General features: G+C 41.1%; 1 protein-coding gene across 1 annotated transcript in view; it reads left to right on the top strand.

The window, feature by feature from the left end:
* Positions 1-349: 349 nt before the first annotated feature.
* The window catches only part of MORC1 (MORC family CW-type zinc finger 1), a 194,412-nt gene continuing 177,216 nt past the window's right edge, over positions 350-17,545 (top strand). The window contains exons 1-2 of the mRNA XM_066241204.1: positions 350-435; positions 14,029-14,082. Of these exons, the coding sequence (XP_066097301.1) occupies positions 371-435; positions 14,029-14,082 (119 nt within the window). The 5' untranslated portion in view covers positions 350-370. The remainder of the gene's footprint in view (positions 436-14,028; positions 14,083-17,545) is intronic.

The following is a 17,545-nucleotide window of genomic DNA, read 5'->3' as shown; positions in this document are numbered from 1 at the left end:
TTGTTTCTGTTCCCCAACCCTGATTCTTCTTATTCTTTATGTGTGTGCATAATCATTCCTGATCAAATTCTAATCCCAATCTTGGGTTCCATTTTCCAATTGGGGAATAATTCGAACAACAACAAGTGTTAATCAGGAAGAGGAGTCTAGTTTAGATTCCTTATTTGCTCAATTTACCTTTCCAGACGCCAGTCAACAGCTCAGCATGAGCTTTGCCCTTTGGCCGCCAGGGGAAAAGCGTGTTCGCGAGCCCCGAATGTGCACGTGGGCGGGAGCGTGAGCGTGGGCGTGGCTTCGGCGAACAGCTACAGGGATCCGCCCGGTGGCTGTGTCTCTTCGGGCTGCGCAGGTCGCAGGTCGTGTTGGAGACATGGGTGACAAGTATGCTTCTCTGCGGCGGGCCCAGCTGCACCTGGATTTCATCCATGCCAACTCGTGAGTGACTTGGTAGAGCCCAGATGGGGTTTGGGGAACGGTACGCGGTCTGTCTCTTAGCGGAATACCCGATTAGGAAAAAGTGAACTTGGTATCATTGGCTTATGGAAATATTATTTACTTATTTAAAGCTGTTTATACTTTAGAAAGTAAAAACACTAAAAATGATAAAGTTATATAGGATGGGACGAAAAGTAGGTTTACAGTTGTATGTGACACACCGAGTATATTCTTTTATTATTATTCATTAATTATTGTAGTGTCCATATGAACAATCATGAACCGACTTTTGGCCCACCTTGCGTATTCTCTGCCAGAGTATAAACCGTTTTGAGTTTTTCCCCCATTAACACCAAATGGTCGAAAGGCCTCATATTTAGCCCTTAACAAAACTGTCTAATTGTTAAGTAAAAAACAAGGTCGCCAATCTGTAGTGATTTCTCTGCCCAATATACTGACATTTTAAAGATTAAAGTTGCCTCCAGAAAGTAATTTGTATTTATTGATTCCAGCCCCTGTGACCTCCAGACTCTTTTCCAAAAATGCAACCTCTCTGAGGATAGAAGTCTCTCGTTTTAGTTATTACAAGGGCTTTCCTACTTCTCTGTCGGACCCAGATGCCCTTTGGCTGCTGAGTAGGTTTTATTTCAGGTGCTCAGAGTGCAGAGGAAGATGACAGAGGATTTCTGTTTCAGCTGTCGTTTCCAACACAGCAAAGCATAGCAGCACGTGCTGTGTAACTCAGTGGTTATGTTGTTTTCTTGGAAATCTTTTACTAATCTGAATTTACAAAAAGTACTGATTAATATAAGACAGCGATTTCAACTTTTTTCATCTTATGGCATACAAACTAATTACTAAAATTCTGTGACACACCAAAAACTATTAATTTTGCCCATACGACAAAAAAAGTATAATTTTGATTCATTCACACAGGATGGTTATTGTTGTGTTGGCTGTTGTCATTTTTTTATTTGATGGTCTAAGGCAGGGATCCAGAACCTATGGCTTGCGAGCCAGACGTGGCTCTTTTGATAGCTGCATCTGGCTCGCAGACAAATTTTTTTTTAAAAATAATTTTATTTTTTTAATGGGGCGACATCAATAAATCAGGATACATATATTCAAAGATAACAAGTCCAGGTTATCTTGTCGTTCAATAATGTTGCATACCCATCACCCAAAGTCAGATTGTCCTCTGTCACCTTCTATCTAGTTTTCTTTGTGCCCCTCCCCCTCCCCCTTTCCCTCTCCCTCTCCCCCCTCCCCCCGTAACCACCACACTCTTATCAATGTCTCTTAGTTTCACTTTTATGTCCCACCTACGTATGGAATAATGCAGTTCCTGTTTTTTTCTGATTTACTTATTTCACTTCGTATCATGTTATCAAGATCCCACCATTTTGCTGTAAATGATCCGATGTCATCATTTCTTATGGCTGAGTAGTATTCCATAGTGTATATGTGCCACATCTTCTTTATCCAGTCATCTATTGACGGGCTTTTTGGTTGTTTCCATGTCCTGGCCACTGTGAACAATGCTGCAATGAACATGGGGCTGCATGTGTCTTTACGTATCAATGTTTCTGAGTTTTTGGGGTATATACCCAGTAGAGGGATTGCTGGGTCATAAGGTAGTTCTATTTTCAGTTTTTTGAGGAACCACCATACTTTCTTCCATAATGGTTGTACTACTTTACATTCCCACCAATAGTGTATGAGGGTTCCTTTTTCTCCACAGCCTCTCCAACATTTGCTATTACCCGTCTTGTTAATAATAGATAATCTAACAGGCGTAAGGTGGTATCTCATTGCAGTTTTGCTTTGCATTTCTCTAATAGCTAAAGAAGATGAGCATCTTTTCATATATCTGTTGGCCATTTGTACTTCTTCCTGGGAGAAGTGTCTGTTCATGTCCTCTTCCCATTTTTTTACTGGATTGTTTGTTTGTTTGTTGTTGAGTTTTATGAGTTCTTTGTATATTTTGGATATTAGGCCCTTATCTGAGCTGTTGTTTGAAAATATCATTTCCCATTTAGTTGGCTGTCTGTTTATTTTGTTATCAGTTTCTCTTGCTGAGCAAAAACTTCTTAGTCTGATGTAGTCCCATTCATTAATTTTGAAGTCAGGTATTGTAATGCCCCCAGCTTCATTCTTTTTCTTTAGGATTGCTTTGGCTATTCGGGGTTTTTTATAGTTCCATATAAATCTGATGATTTTTTGCTCGATTTCTTTAAAAAATGTCATTGGAATTTTGATGGGAATTGCATCAAATTTGTATATTGCTCTGGGTAATATGGCCATCTTGATTATATTTATTCTTCCTAACCAAGAACAAGATATATTCTTCCATCTCATTATATCTTTTTCGATTTCCCATAACAATGGTTTATAGTTTTCATTATATAAGTCCTTTACATTCTTTGTTATGTTTATTCCTAAGTATTTTATTTTTTTTGTTGCAATCGTGAAGGGGATTATTCTTTTGAGTTCCTTCTCAGTTGTTTCATTGTTGGCATATAGAAAGGCTATTGACTTCTGTATGTTAATTTTGTATCCTGCGACCTTACTGTATTGGCTTATTGTTTCTAGTAGTCTTTTTGTAGATTCTTTGGGGTTTTCGATGTATAGGATCAGATCATCTGCAAAAAGTGATACCTTTACTTCTTCTTTTCCGATATGGATGCCTTTTATTTCTTTGTCTTGTCTGATTACTCTGGTTAGAACCTCTAGTACCACATTAAATAAGAGTGGAGAGAGTGGACAACCCTGTCTTGTTCCTGATTTAAGGGGGAAAGCCTTCAGTTTAGTGCCATTTAATATGATGTTAGCCGATGGTTTATCATATATGGCCTTTATCATGTTGAGATATTTTCCTTCTATACCCATTTTGTTGAGAGTCTTAAACATAAAATTGTGTTGTATTTTATCGAAAGCCTTTTCTGCGTCTATTGATAAGATCATGTGGTTTTCATTCTTTGTTTTGTTGATATGGTGTATTACGTTAACCGTTTTACGTATGTTGAACCATCCTTGAGATTCTGGGGTGAATCCCACTTGATCATGATGTATTACTTTTTAATATGCTGTTGTATTCTATTTGCTAGTATTTTGTTTAGTATTTTAGCATCTGTATTCATTAGAGATATTGGTCTGTAGTTTTCTTTTTTTGTGCCATCCTTGCCTGGTTTTGGTATGAGGGTTATGTTGGCCTCATAAAATGTGTTTGGATGTATTGCTTCTTCTTCAATTTTTTGGAAGACTTTGAGTAGAATAGGAACCAAGTATTCTTTGAATGTTTGATAAAATTCGCTGGTATAGCCGTCAGGGCCTGGACTTTTATTTTTGGGGAGGTTTTTAATGGTTTTTTCTATTTCTTCACTACTGATAGGTCTGTTTAGGCTTTCTGCTTCTTCTTGACTCAGTCTGGGAAGGTTGTATTCTAGGAATTTATCTATTTCTTCTAGATTGTTGAATTTAGTGGCATAAAGTTTTTCATAGTGTTCTACAATAATTCTTTGTATATCTATGGTGTCCGTGGTGATTTCTCCTCTTTCATTTTGGATTTTGTTTATATGAGTTCTTTCTCTTTTTTCCTTGGTAAGTCTTGCCAAGGGTTTGTCAATTTTGTTGATCTTTTCAAAGAACCAGCTCCTTGTTCTATTAATTTTTTCTATAGTTTTTCTGTTCTCTATTTCATTTATTTCTGCTCTGATTTTTATTATCTCCTTTCTTCGGCTGGTTTGGGGTTGTCTCTGTTCTTCTTTTTCTAGTACCTTAAGGTGTGAAGTTAAGTGGTTCACTTGGGCTCTCTCTTGTTTGTTCATATATGCCTGAAGTGATATGAACTTCCCTCTTATCACTGCTTTTACTGCATCCCATAGATTCTGATATGTCGTATTGTCATTTTCATTAGTCTGTATATATCTTTTGATCTCTGCACTTATTTCTTCTTTGACCCATTCATTTTTTAAAAGTATGTTGTTTAGTTTCCACATTTTTGTGGGATTTTTTTCCTCTTTTTTGTAGTTGAATTCTAGTTTCAAGGCTTTATGATCAGAAAATATGCTTGATACAACTTCGATTTTTCTGAATTTCCTGATGTTGTTTTTGTGACCCAACATATGGTCAATTCTTGAGAATGATCCATGTACACTGGAGAAAAAAGTATACTCAGTCTCTTTGGGATGAAATGTCCTGTAGATGTCTATCATATCCAGGTGCTCTAGTGTTTTGTTTAAGGCCACTATATCTTTGTTGATTCTCTGTTTGGATGACCGATCTAGAGCCGTCAGCAGTGTATTGAGATCTCCAAGTATGATTGTATTTTTGTCAGTTTTTGTTTTAAGGTCAATAAGTAGCCGTCTTATATATTTTGGTGCTCCTTGGTTTGGTGCATATATATTAAGAATTATTATGTCTTCTTGATTCAGTGTCCCCTTAGCCATTATGAAATGGCCATTTTTGTCTCTGAGTACTTTTCCTGTCTTGTAGTCAGCATTATCAGATATGAGTATTGCTATGCCTGCTTTTTTTTGGATGTTATTTGCTTGGAGTATTGTTTTCCAGCCTTTCACTTTGAATTTGTTTTTATCCTTGTTACTTAGATGAGTTTCCTGTAGGCAGCATAGAGTTGGATTTTCTTTTTTAATCCATTCTGCTACTCTGTGCCTTTTTATTGGTGAGTTTAATCCGTTTACATTTAGTGTAATTATTGACACTTGTGAGTTCCCTATTGCCATTTTATATCTTGCTTTCTGTTAGTTTTCTGTCTTGTTTGATCCTTCTCTTTCGTTTTTTTATCTTTTGTTTTTATTTGGTTGTATTCCATACATCTTTCCTCTGTTGCTATCTTTTTTATCTCATGTGCTTCTGTGGTGGTTTTTTCAATGGTGGTTACCTTTAAGTAATGAAAAGGGTTGCTACCCAGTTCATTGTAGCGCACTATTTTGTGAGTACTTTTGCACTCCATCGTCCTTTGCTACCGTTAATCTCCATCCTCTCCCCCCCTTTCTTTTTGTTGTTGTCACAGTTTAAATTTGGTTTTATTGTGTTCTTCTTGGAGCTTTTACTTGTGGCTTTTTTTTGTTTGTTTGTTCTTTGTATCTGATTGGAGAACCCCCTTTAGTAATTCCTGGAGTGGAGGTTTTCTGATGATAAATTCCCTCATCTTTTCTGTATCTGTGAATGTTTTTATTTTTCCTTCATATTTGAAGGATAGCTTTGATGGGTATAGTATTCGTGGCTGAAAGTTCCTCTCTTTCAGGACTTTAAATATTGGGGTCCACTCTCTTCTAGCTTGTAGAGTTTCTGCTGAGAAATCTGATGATAATCTAATGGGCCTTCCTTTATATGTTGTATTCTTCTTTTCCCTGGCTGCCTTGAGAATTTTTTCTTTGCTGTTGGTTTGTGCCAATTTCATTATGATATGCCTTGGAGTAGGTTTGTTGGGGTTAAGAAAACTTGGAGTTCTGTTTGCTTCTTGAACTTGAGGCTTTAGTTCTTTCCACAGGCTTGGGAAGTTCTCATCTATTATTTGTTTGAGTATGTTCTCCATTCCATTTTCTCTTTCTTCTCCCTCTGATATACCTATTATTCTTATGTTATTCTTTTTGATGGAGTCAGATAATTCTTGTAGGGCTATCTCATTTTTTTAAATTTTTGAGTCTCTTTCTTCTTCTCTCTGTTGTGCCTCAAGTTGCTTGTCTTCTATGTCACTAATCCTCTCTTCTATCTGTCCTGTTCTATTAACTAAGCTTGTTACCTCGTTTTTCAGCTCATGAATTGAGTTTTTCATCTCTGTTTGATTTGTTTTTATAGTTTCAATTTCCTTGGAAATATATTGTTTGTGTTCATTGAGTTGTTTTATGAGCTCCCTATATTGCCTTTCTGTGTTTTCTTGTATATCTCAGAGGATTTTTAGGATTTCTATCTTGAATTCTCTGTCATTTAGCTCCAAGGTTTCCAATATATTAAATTTTTTCTCCATAGATTTTTCCTCATCTAGCTGTGTTACCTCTCTTTCTTTTGTATCCATGATATTCGATTTTCTCTTCCTTAATGGCATCTGAGGGTGGTTTTGTTAATAGTAATAATGAGATTTAATAAAGAATAAAAAGTTAAAAATATAAAAAATTGAAGAGTTGTTTTTGTTAAAAAAAATTAATAATGAAATAAAGAAAATTAAAAAAAGGGAAATTATTCCCCCCCTCCTTTTTTCCTCTCCTCTCCTCTCCCCTCTTTCTTGAGAAAATCTTGTGGTGAACTGTGAATTATAACAAACAATGCCTGTAATGAAGGGCCTGAATTGGGGAAAAGTAATAAAGGGGCAAAAAAAAAAAACACGAAAAAAAGAAAAAAGAAGGGGGTATGGACCCACAAAAAGCAAATAAGGAAAAAACTTGGGTCAAGAATAAAATGATTTGCTTTTAGGTGTTTGTTGACTAAGAGTTATGGTGAGAGGAATAAGAGGGAAACAGGAAAATGGGGGGACAAATTAAAAAATTACTATTGTATTTAGTGGAACAAGAACTAGATAAAATGGAGAGCCAGGGATGGGAGCACTGCTAGTGAGTTAGAAAGGTGAAGTAAAAACCCCCCCAAAATGCCACAAACATAAGTTTGAATCCCAGATAAGATAATTTTTTCGTTATTGAGGTTTGAATGAGAGGAGATGTAAAGGAGAAAGGAAGAAACTAATATAGAGGGAGAAAAGTAAGTGAGAGAGAGATAAAAAGAGGGAACCACTAAAAGAAGAAAAAAGAAAGAGAGAGAGAGAGAGAGTTAAGGGTTTTGGAGTGCAACCCTCATAGAGAGAAAGGAAGAGAAGAGAAAAGATAATGGGAGATGTAACACTTATGGGTAGTGTAGTTCAAGGAGAGGAGAGAGTAAGACCGGCAGAGAGTTAATCGGCCAAATTGGAGAAGTAAAAAAAATATCAAGAATGAAGATAAGAGAAACAAACGAACAAATATAATAAAATGGGATAGGTTATAAAGTCTGCAGATTATTCTTGATTTTGAGAGGCTATCTTCTTGCTTTTTCTTTTCTCTCCCTCTTCCTGGTCAGTGACTCTGTACCCCGGGTTCTGCCCCTTTGGCACGCTCAGGTAGAGGTTTGCAGTTGATAAGTCTCTATGGCGATGTCATGTATTGTGCTTTATTCTCGTTGGTAGTCGAAGCTCATTAGCATTTATAGGCTCTGAGTGTGAGAGAGTCCATGTTCCTGGAGCCTTTCTCCTAGTCTTTCCTTCCTCAATTAGTAGCCTGATAATCCAGCTATGGGGTTGCTGCTGCCTCTGCCTGGATAGTAAGTGGCTCAAAGAGCTGGCAACTCCCCACTCTATTTCCACTCAGCACAGGGCTCTGGGTAAGGCTCAGTCAGTCAGAGCTGCTAGCATAATCAGGTGGGGTTTCAGCCCACTCAAAGACCTCTGGCTCTGCCACTCTGTCTGGTAACACAGGCGGGCGCCCACTCCCGGGGCACTTGGAGGAAACTCTCGCTCACTATCTGCGCGCGCAGACCAGGATATCAGGCCGGCAGTCTCACACTCTGAGTGAAACCCCCATCCGCATGGAAAAGTTCCAGCGTTGGAATTGGCTCTCGCTCCGTCCCCATGCGCAGCTTTTGCAAGGTGCTGGGGTGGCCTGAGATTCTGCTTTTGGCCCACACAAAGGCCCCTGACTCTGCCCCTCTGTGGGATAACACGGGCGGGCACTGCCGAGGCACTCGGAGGAATCTCTCGCTCACTATCTGCGCGCGCAGACCAGGATATCAGGCCGGCTGCCGCCTTACCCTCGTAGTGAAACCCCCACCCGCACAGAAAAGTTCCAGCATTGTAATTGGCTCTTGCTCCGTCCCCGTGTGTTGCTTTTGCAAGGCACTGAGGCAGCCCAAGATTCTGCTTTCGGCCCACACAAAGGCCTCTGACTCTGCCTCTCTGTGGGACAACACGGGCGCCCACTCCTGGGCCTTTGGAAGGAATCTCTCGCCCGCTATCTGCGTGCGCCAACCCGGAGATCAGGGAAAATGGCTGCCCGGCTTGTCGTTCTTTGTCTGGGTTTGGCGCGAGTGTTAGCTTGTATTGCCCGGGTTGCGACAGGAACAGTTTTTCCTCAGTTTGGATCTGCGTGCCACAGCCTGGTTCGGCCGTTTGTGCCGCGGCCTGGATCTATTCACCCCCTTTGCCCGCCTCAGTTTCTATATTCTCAGCTTCCAGTGAAAGCCGCCTTGTTTAGGTTAGTGAGGAAGGCGGAGCATTTCTTACTCCCTATTTCCTTCGGGGTTTGGTTATATATTTAGCCAATTTTTCACTCGACCATACCTTTGGGTGTATTGCGAAACATCTGGAAGTTCCAAGGATAGGTTTTTCTGTTTCTGGTTGAAGATCTTGTTGAGTTTTGGGGGAGATTTATCGGTATCGCTTCCTACCCCGCCATTACTCTGACAAGACAAGTTTTTAATAAAAAAATAATAACGTTAAAAATATAAAACATTCTCATGTATTATAATCCATTCATTTCCTACCGCTCATGTTCATGGTTGCGGGTGGCTGGAGCCAATCACAGCTGTCCTCCGGGACAACACCAAATTTTTATTGGATAATGTGTAATGTACACAGGTCGTTGTATGGCTCTCACAGAATTACATTTTAAAATATGTGGTGTTCATGGCTCTTTCAGCCAAAAAGGTTCCCGACCCCTGGTCTAAGGGAAAGAGGTCAGTGCCACTGACTAAATAGGTATTGCACATTTTAAAAATTCTTGCGGCATCCCTGTGTGCCTGCCACGTAAACCAGTTGAAACTGCTGATATAAGGGATATACCAGACTTGAAATGACAGAAAAAAGTAAAGAAACTCAGGGAAATCCAGCTCTGCTGCCTGGGGCAGTGCAATTTTTACAGAATAGAGAGTAAAACAGGCAATATTCAGCAAATACTTAGTTTTTGCTTTTTTATCATGGAGACTAATTTCAAGTTGGAAAGGGATGGGGACAGATGATTAAAAGTTAACAAAGGTAGAAGATAAATAGCAATTCTGAGTTGAGTTTTAGAAAAAGTATAAGCCGAGTACTGGAAGGACTGGGAATTTCATTGTAGGAAGGTTCCTCGGCCTGTTTTGTATAGTTTCTGCAGGTGTTCCTTCCCGTTCTCCTCTTCCCCATAACTGCCCCGTTACCAGTTGTGGTCTGGTAAATGAAGAGCAAGAGTGACAACCACAGGAAGCAGCAGGAACAGATTACAGATTGGCATCTTCTCAGTTCCCCTAGGTAGATTTTGTTTTGAGACTTCCCTCAGTAAAAACAGGAGTGAGTTGGTATTTCTGCCTTGCTTCCCCCCCACCCCCCACACCCGCTTCCCCCATTCATCCCTTTCTCTCCATCTCCACTACCATTGACTGGTCCACACCACTGCCTTCTCCCTTCTCATAGCCTCTAAACAGGGTTCTCTGCTTCCTGTTCTTGCTCCTCTGTGGTCCATTTTCCTGAAAGCTGTCAGTGTGAGCTTTTAAAGACAGTAAAAGTAAGTGAACCCTATGTATAATTATATGCCCCATTTTTTAAATAAAAGTAAAAAATACGTTAAAATTTATTAGTAAAATTGACTGCAAATTTAAAATGTAGCCTAACCAGATGGTGGCACAGTGGACAGAGTGTCAACTTGGGGTGCTGAAGACCCAGGTTCAAAACCCTGAGGTCACTGGCTTGAGTGTGGGCTCATCCAGCTTGAGCAGGGCTTTGCCAGTTTGCGGGTGGGGTCATTGACATGATCCCACAGTTGCTGGATTAATCCCAAAGGTTGTTGGCTTGAAGCCCAAGGTTGCTGGCTTAAGCAAGGGGTCAGTGGCTCAGTGGAGCCCTGAGTCAAGGCATGTATGAGAAGCAATCAGTGAACAACTAAATTGAGACAACTTTGAGTTGATGCTTTTCATCTCTCCCTTCTTCTCTCCCTCCCCCCTCTCTTGCTCTCACTTTTTTGCTAAAAATAAAAAGTAAATAAGGTATGTCACTATTTTTTTTAAGATTTTGTTCCTTGGCCCTGGCTGGTTGGCTCAGCAGTAGAGCATTGGCCTGGCATGTGAAAATCCCAGGTTCAGTTCCCGGTCAGGGCACACATAGGAAGTGACCATCTGTTTCTATACGCCTCCCCTTACCCTTCTCTTTCTCTTTTCCCTTACTGCAGCCATGGCTTGAATGGTTTGAGCAAGTTTGCCCTGGGTGCTGAGGATGGCTCTATGGCCTCGCCTCAGGCACTAAAATAGCTCAGTTGCCCAGCAACAGAGCAGCAGCCCCAGATGGGCAGAGCGTCATCCAAAGGGGGCTTGCAGTGTATCCTATTTGGGGCACATGTGAGAGACTGTCTTAATGCCTCCCTGATTCTCAATAAAAAAGAAAAAAATAAATAAATATTTTATTTTTTAATTTTATTGTTGGGGGTGGGTGGGCATTGAGAAGTATCAACTCATAGTTGCTTCAGTTTAGTTGTTTACTGCTTGCTTGTTGTCGTATGTGCCTTGACGCAGCAAGTCCAGAGTTTGGAACTGGTGATCTCAGTATTCCAGGCCGATGCTATATATTCACTGCACCACCACAGGCCAGGCGGTATGTCAGTATTCTTAAAATACAACAGTGGTGGCCCTGGTCGGTTGGCTCAGTGGTAGAATGTCAGCCCAGCGTGTGGATGTCTTGGGTTCGATTACGGCACACAGGAGAAGTGCCCATCTGCTTCTCCACCCTTCTCCCTCTCCTTTCTCTCTATCTCTCTCTTCCTCTCCTGCAGCCAACGCTCCATTGGAACAAAGCTGGCCTGGGCGCTAAGGATGGGTCCAGGGCCTCACCTCAAGTGCTAGAATGGCTCCGTTGCAACGGAGCAATGCCTAAGATGGGCAGAGCATCGCCCCCTAGTGGGCATGCCGGGTGGATCCCAGTTGGGCTCATGTGGGAGTTTGTTTCTCTGCCTCCCCGCTTCTCACTTCAGGAAGAAAACAAACACAACAGTGCTTTCCAAGTGCATATAAACTGAATACAAGCTTTTAACCATGACCCGTGCATCCTGCATCTCAGCATGATCTCCCATTTCACCGTACCCAGAGCAGAGGGGCCTCCCTGACTCTTTTCTGCTTCCAGGTCTTTTCATCTCCTGCTCTTGGTGGAGGGTTTCCACTTTGGCTCTTCAAAGGACCGGATTCTCCTACTTCTTCAGGGCTCAGTTTACCTGCTTTCTATGAAGAGGGCCTCTCACTGACCACCACGTCCTTTCCTCACCAGTTCCTCTTCCCCATCTTCCTTCTTTCATAGCAGCTAGTCACAATGTCGTGTCCTCCTGATGTATTTGTTTACTTGTGTATTTTCCATATCCCTGACTAGCTGGAGCTCCCAAAGAGTAAACACCCTGTCCCTCAGCATTCCAGGTTGCCAGTCTATCCACTGCACCACTACAGGCCAGGCTGCTTTTAGATTTTTATATACTAGCATTATTTTGAGTGAAGGATACCTTTTTGCAATAGTATTTAGTAGTTTTTTAATTTTTACTTATTTTATTTTTGTGACAGAAACAAAGAGACAAAGAGAGGGACAGATAGGGACAGACAGGAACGGAGAGAGATGAAAAGCTTCAGTTCTTCGTTGCAGCACCTTAGTTGTTCGTTGATTGCTTTCTCATATGTGCCTTGACCAGGGGGCTACAGCAGAGTGAGTGACCCCTTGCTCAAGCCAGCGACCTTAGTCTCAAACTGGTAAGCCTTGCTCAAACCAGAAGAGCCCACGCTCAGACAGTGACCTTGGGGTTTCGAACCTGGGTCTTCCGCATCTCAGTCTGATGCTCTGTCCACTGTGCCACTGCCTGGTCAGGCTGTTTTTAGTAGTTTTTTAAAAAAATTACAAACTTGAAAGCTGACGAGTCAAGAGAGCCCTCATTATCAGTATATGTTTAAAGTTTAAAAATAAAAGAAATATTTGACTATATGTATATATATTTTAAAAAATAGATTTTCAGCTAATATATTGTCCTGTGGCCTGAGGCGTTTGGAGTCTATGAGACATTGCAGATGGTCCTTCCTCCTGTACACATGAGCAGGTCTTTTTGATAAAAGGTGACTATTGCTTTTGCTCCCTGTTTACTAAATATAAAAAGAAAATTGCATACTGAATCTTCCCTTCATTCTGTGACAAGGTCACTGATTGAAATATCCACATCAGGAAATGAAAAGCAAGTGTGAAACCCTGAAGGCAGCCTGATCTCACCCACAGACGAATAGTCCGCCTTTGAAGTATGAACAGTGATGGCTAGCTCTCTGGTCTGTTCTGTTACCCGGGACCTAGCACAAGGGGTATAAGACAGAGTGATTGCACGTAATTCATGAGGTTATACAAGGAGCAAGCTTTTCAGAGGTGAAAACATTCTATAGAAAAATACAGATTAATGGGGCAAACTGGTGTCTTTCCAGTGCCTGTGAGTGTGTACAGAGTCTGAGGGCCTTTTAGTGAGCCAGGATTTTGATCCTAGATTTTTCAGAAATAATTTGGCCTTAAAATAACAATTTTTTTTTAAGATGAGAGGAGGGGAGGTAGTGAGGCAGACACCCACATGTGCCCTGACTGAGATCCAACCTGGGAACCCCATCTGGGGGCCAGTGCTTGAGTACTGACACGTTCCAACTGAGCCATCCTCAGCGCCTGGGGCCATGCTAGAACCAGTGGAGCCACTGGCTGTGAGAGGGGAAGAGGGAGAGAAGGGGTGGGGGAGAGGAGCAGATGGTCATTTCTCCTGTGTGCCCTGACTGGGAATCAAACCCCACATGTTCACACCCTGGGCGGACACTCTATCCTCTGAGCCATGGGCTGGGGCCCAAAATACAATTTTTCTTTTTTTTGTATTTTTCTGAAGCTGGAAACGGGGAGAGACAGTCAGACAGACTCCCGCATGCGCCCAACCGGGATCCACCCGGCACGCCCACCAGGGGCAACACTCTGCCCACCAGGGGGCGATGCTCTGCCCCTCCGGGGGATCGCTCTGCCGTGACCAGAGCCACTCTAGCGCCTGGGGCAGAGGCCAAGGAGCCATCCCCAGCGCCCGGGCCATCCCTGCTCCAATGGAGCCTTGGCTGCGGGAGGGGAAGAGAGAGACAGAGAGGAAGGGGGGGGTGGAGAAGCAAATGGGCGCTTCTCCTATATGCCCTGGCCGGGAATCGAACCCGGGTCCCCCGCATGCCAGGCCGACACTCTACCACTGAGCCAACCAGCCAGGGCCCCAAAATACAATTTTAATGAATAAAAATTGTTGGAAAACTTGAACAAATGCTTACAAAGCAACTTAAAATGCCAACATTTGCTCTAAGAGCAGTAAAGCCCATGAAGTGTTCATTTCATTAGGAGTGGACAAGACATTTTGGCGATCGTGTTCTTAGCCCTGGCTTTGTGTTGAAGTGCATCTGCGTCAGAATCTGGACGGTGCTGAGAAAGTTGTTTCTGGAATAGTAACTCCTTAATTGATTATCTGTCTAGACCTGGAGAACATTAGTCTGCAACTTTCTTTAACCTTTTACACTGATTCCAAAGTTAGTTTAACTCTTGGTTTTCCCTCTATTTCTCATCAGCACCACGCACAGTTTCCTTTTTGGAGCACTGGCTGAATTGTTGGACAACGCAAGGTAAGACATGTGCGTCTGTAAACAAAGGTTACTGTGGGAAGCTTACAACCCAGGTCATGTCTTGTTACATTTCAGGTTGAAAAGATGTCATTTCATTTTCTCCACCTGCAATATTTTTTGAATTGATTTGCTATAAAAACAAAGTATTATAGGAAAACAAACAGGTGAAAGGAGGAATTATTTTATCTTTATTCAGCTTGTATTTATAATCAAACTTGAAGCACAGATAAATTGGATGTTTGTTTCTGTGTTAGGAACCGTGTAACAGCAGATAGTCATTTGGATGTGCTGGAATTATATATCAGTGTATACTGTGTCATGAGAATTTAGATTTGGGTTTGGTCATTTATTGAAGTCTGCATCAAAGTGAAGTGCGTAGTTAAGGAGAAAATAGCTATGTGTTGTTGATCTCAGACCCTGTTCTAAGCATCTTATTGATTGGTATTAGCTCATTCACCTTTACAACAAGACTTTGAGACGGCTGTAATTTTTTTTGTGATAGATACAGAGAGACAGAGAGGGACAGAGAGAGGGACAGATAGGGACAGACAGACAGGAAGGGAGATAAGAAACATCAGTTCTTTGTTTGCAGCACCTTAGTTGTTCATTGATTGCTTTCTCATATGTGCCTTGACCAGGGACTACAGCAGAGTGAGTGACCCCTTGTTCAAGCCAGCGACCTGGGGCTTAAGCCAGCAACCTTTGGCCTCAAGCCAGAGACCGTGGGGTCATGTCTATGATCCCATGCTCAAGTCAGTGACCCGGAGCTCAAACTGGTGAGCCGCACTCAAGCTGGATGAGCCCATGCTCAAGCTGGAGACCTCAGGTCTCAAACCTGAGATCTCTGCATCCCAGTCCGACACTCTATCCACCGCCTGGTCAGGCAAGGCGGTTGTAATTATCCCATTCTACCGATGTGGGAGTTGATGCAAAGAAAGGTTAGATGACTTCATCTGGGGCATACGATTCATATTTGGTAGAGCTAGAATTCAGATTTAGTCTCTCTAGCTACGGAATCCCCTTCCCCATTTTACTGTGTTTGGCAAAGGCACTGATAGTTCAAGTAACCTCTTTAACAATTTAAGGTCCACTTAAGGGTATTTGTGGTGTTTTGTGAGGGAGTCAGTTTTTCAGCTAATCAAATTTGGCAGTTTGTTTTATATTTGTATTTTTCAATAACAATAGTTTACCTACTTTTTCTGCGGAAAGCATTCTATGCAGGAAGCAGTAGGCATTTATTAGATCAGGGGTCTCACTAGAGAGACCTAAATCCCCTGCCACGGTTGATAAATGGGTTTCAGCTGTTTACATTTGTCCCCCATTTTTGGCCTAAGAAGGAAGGTGACTGAGTGTTAACCAAATACATAGTCAGTTAACCAGATACCCAGAACTTCCTGCACAGCAATGCCCAGTACAAAGTAAACTCATTAACTAGCTCCTCCTTATACAAACTTCTCTCTCTGTAGAAATAATGGAATCACAGTTATCATAGAAAAGGAGGGGAGGAGAGAAAAAGAATAAAGTTGGTGGTTAAGAGAGCCCTGAACTCAACTTAGAAGGAAGAGGCAGGGATGGGGCCAATACTCACGAATGATCATGGTTAGTCTCTGCAGGAGTTCAGGGTTGCTACTGTTTGCTTCTGCCTACAGTTCTGAAGCAAAACTCCTTTTGTATCCATTAATCCTTCCTCCTCCTGAATGTCCATTTCCAGCAACTTGGAATCTGTAACTCTGAAAGAACAAATCTCAACCATCCCATTTATTATTCTTAAAAGAACACATTTGTTTATCTTGCTGTCTTCACCTCTGAAGTTGTTTCACTCATTCATTCAACAACGGAGGGCAGGTTAAATCAGAATGTAGAAGGAATAGAACAATGGGAACAGTTTATGTAGCAGAGGCTGATTGAGTGCTTGGCAAAGAAAGGTTGACTTTTGACTCATGGGAGAGAGAGAAATGCAATCAATAAAGCAATTCTTGTAGCAACAGTTGTAAACTGGCAGCCCCTGACCAAGTCCAGCCCGTCTCGTTTGTTTGGTACTTAGTGAAAGTTCACACAGTGTTTATAAAGAAAAGGACGAAAAGAAGGAATTGTTTGTAAAGTTTAAGAAATAGGAGGTGCCATATAAAAAAATCTGGATCCCTGCTGTTTTTGGTCTTTGTTTGTTTTAAAGATTAGAAGTAGCAACCTTGAGAACATGTTTGTCAAAGGGATCAGGTGCTAGCAAGGTACTCTCTCAGGACCAGCCTGTGCCTTTAGCTCTGCCATTCCTAATGGCTCTACAGCCAGCCTGAACTCGCCAGTTCCTCTGTCTTCCGTGGACACTTCAGTGCCACCACTGCTTACATCAGGCATGGCCAACATACAGCCCGCGGGCTGGATGTGGCCCGCATAATGAGTTTATGTGGCCCGCGATTAAATTTTTAATATTCTCCACACAATGCACTGTGGAAATGAAATAAGTGGTACTTTTAAATTGTTATACATAAACTACGGTATCTTTAGTAATCTTCAGCTCAACTTATATTTGTGAACAAACTTTTTCTTTAATGAATCTAAATAAAAATACAACAAGATTAAGATTGAGTGATTTACATTTGGAGGCTGTGTTAAGAATAGCTACTACAAGTATAGAGCCAGATATTAAAAAAATAATAGGCGATGCAAAGCGCCTCAACACGTCACTTTAGTTTTTTTGTTAATTTATTGTACTAAATTACTCACATTTATTCATAAACAAATTACATAATAAAATTTTGTTTACTTAAATGAATCGTTTTTGTATTTAACATTTTTAAATTTTAATATTTTGTCCGGCCCATGAAAAACGTTTTCTTTCTAATCTGGCCTGGGGGGCAAAAACTGTTGGCCCCGCCTGGCTTAGATGCTAGTATGTGACATCAGATGGAACTGTTTAACAGACTTATTCAGGATGCTCAATTAGTCTCATAAGGAACGTCTTCATATAGTCCTCGTGCTATTCTGAAAAATTATTTTATATAATTTTAATCAAGATTTTGATGATTTTATGTAGTTGTCAAAATTAGAACTGGAAGATATGAAAGGAATGCTGTGAAAATAAAAGAAAATATGTGACAGTGCAGGAAGGCGTGGTCAGGAGCCTCTGCCAAATACAACAGCTGTGCAAAGAGAAATTTACCTGGGCTAACTGACAAAGCCTGTTATAATGTGTCTCAATATGGTGTAAAGGTGAATTATTGTCCGATTCCATATACTCATGGAATTTATGTACAAGGAAACAGTTTGTTTGAAAACTTTTACTTTAATAGAGTGGCATTTATTGAGCACTTATTATGTACGTGGTACTTTGTATAATGTATAATTATATAATGAAAATAATCCTATCTACATTTTATGTATTTGTGGATACTTTATTTGTTGCTCACCTGACACATAAAAAATGCTCAAGAAATGGTAGTGGTAATACCAGAATCCCTATATA

This window comes from Saccopteryx bilineata, chromosome 8 (genome assembly GCF_036850765.1).
Source record: "Saccopteryx bilineata isolate mSacBil1 chromosome 8, mSacBil1_pri_phased_curated, whole genome shotgun sequence".
NCBI lineage: Eukaryota > Metazoa > Chordata > Mammalia > Chiroptera > Emballonuridae > Saccopteryx > Saccopteryx bilineata.
This window is presented reverse-complemented; position numbering and strand designations above follow the sequence as displayed.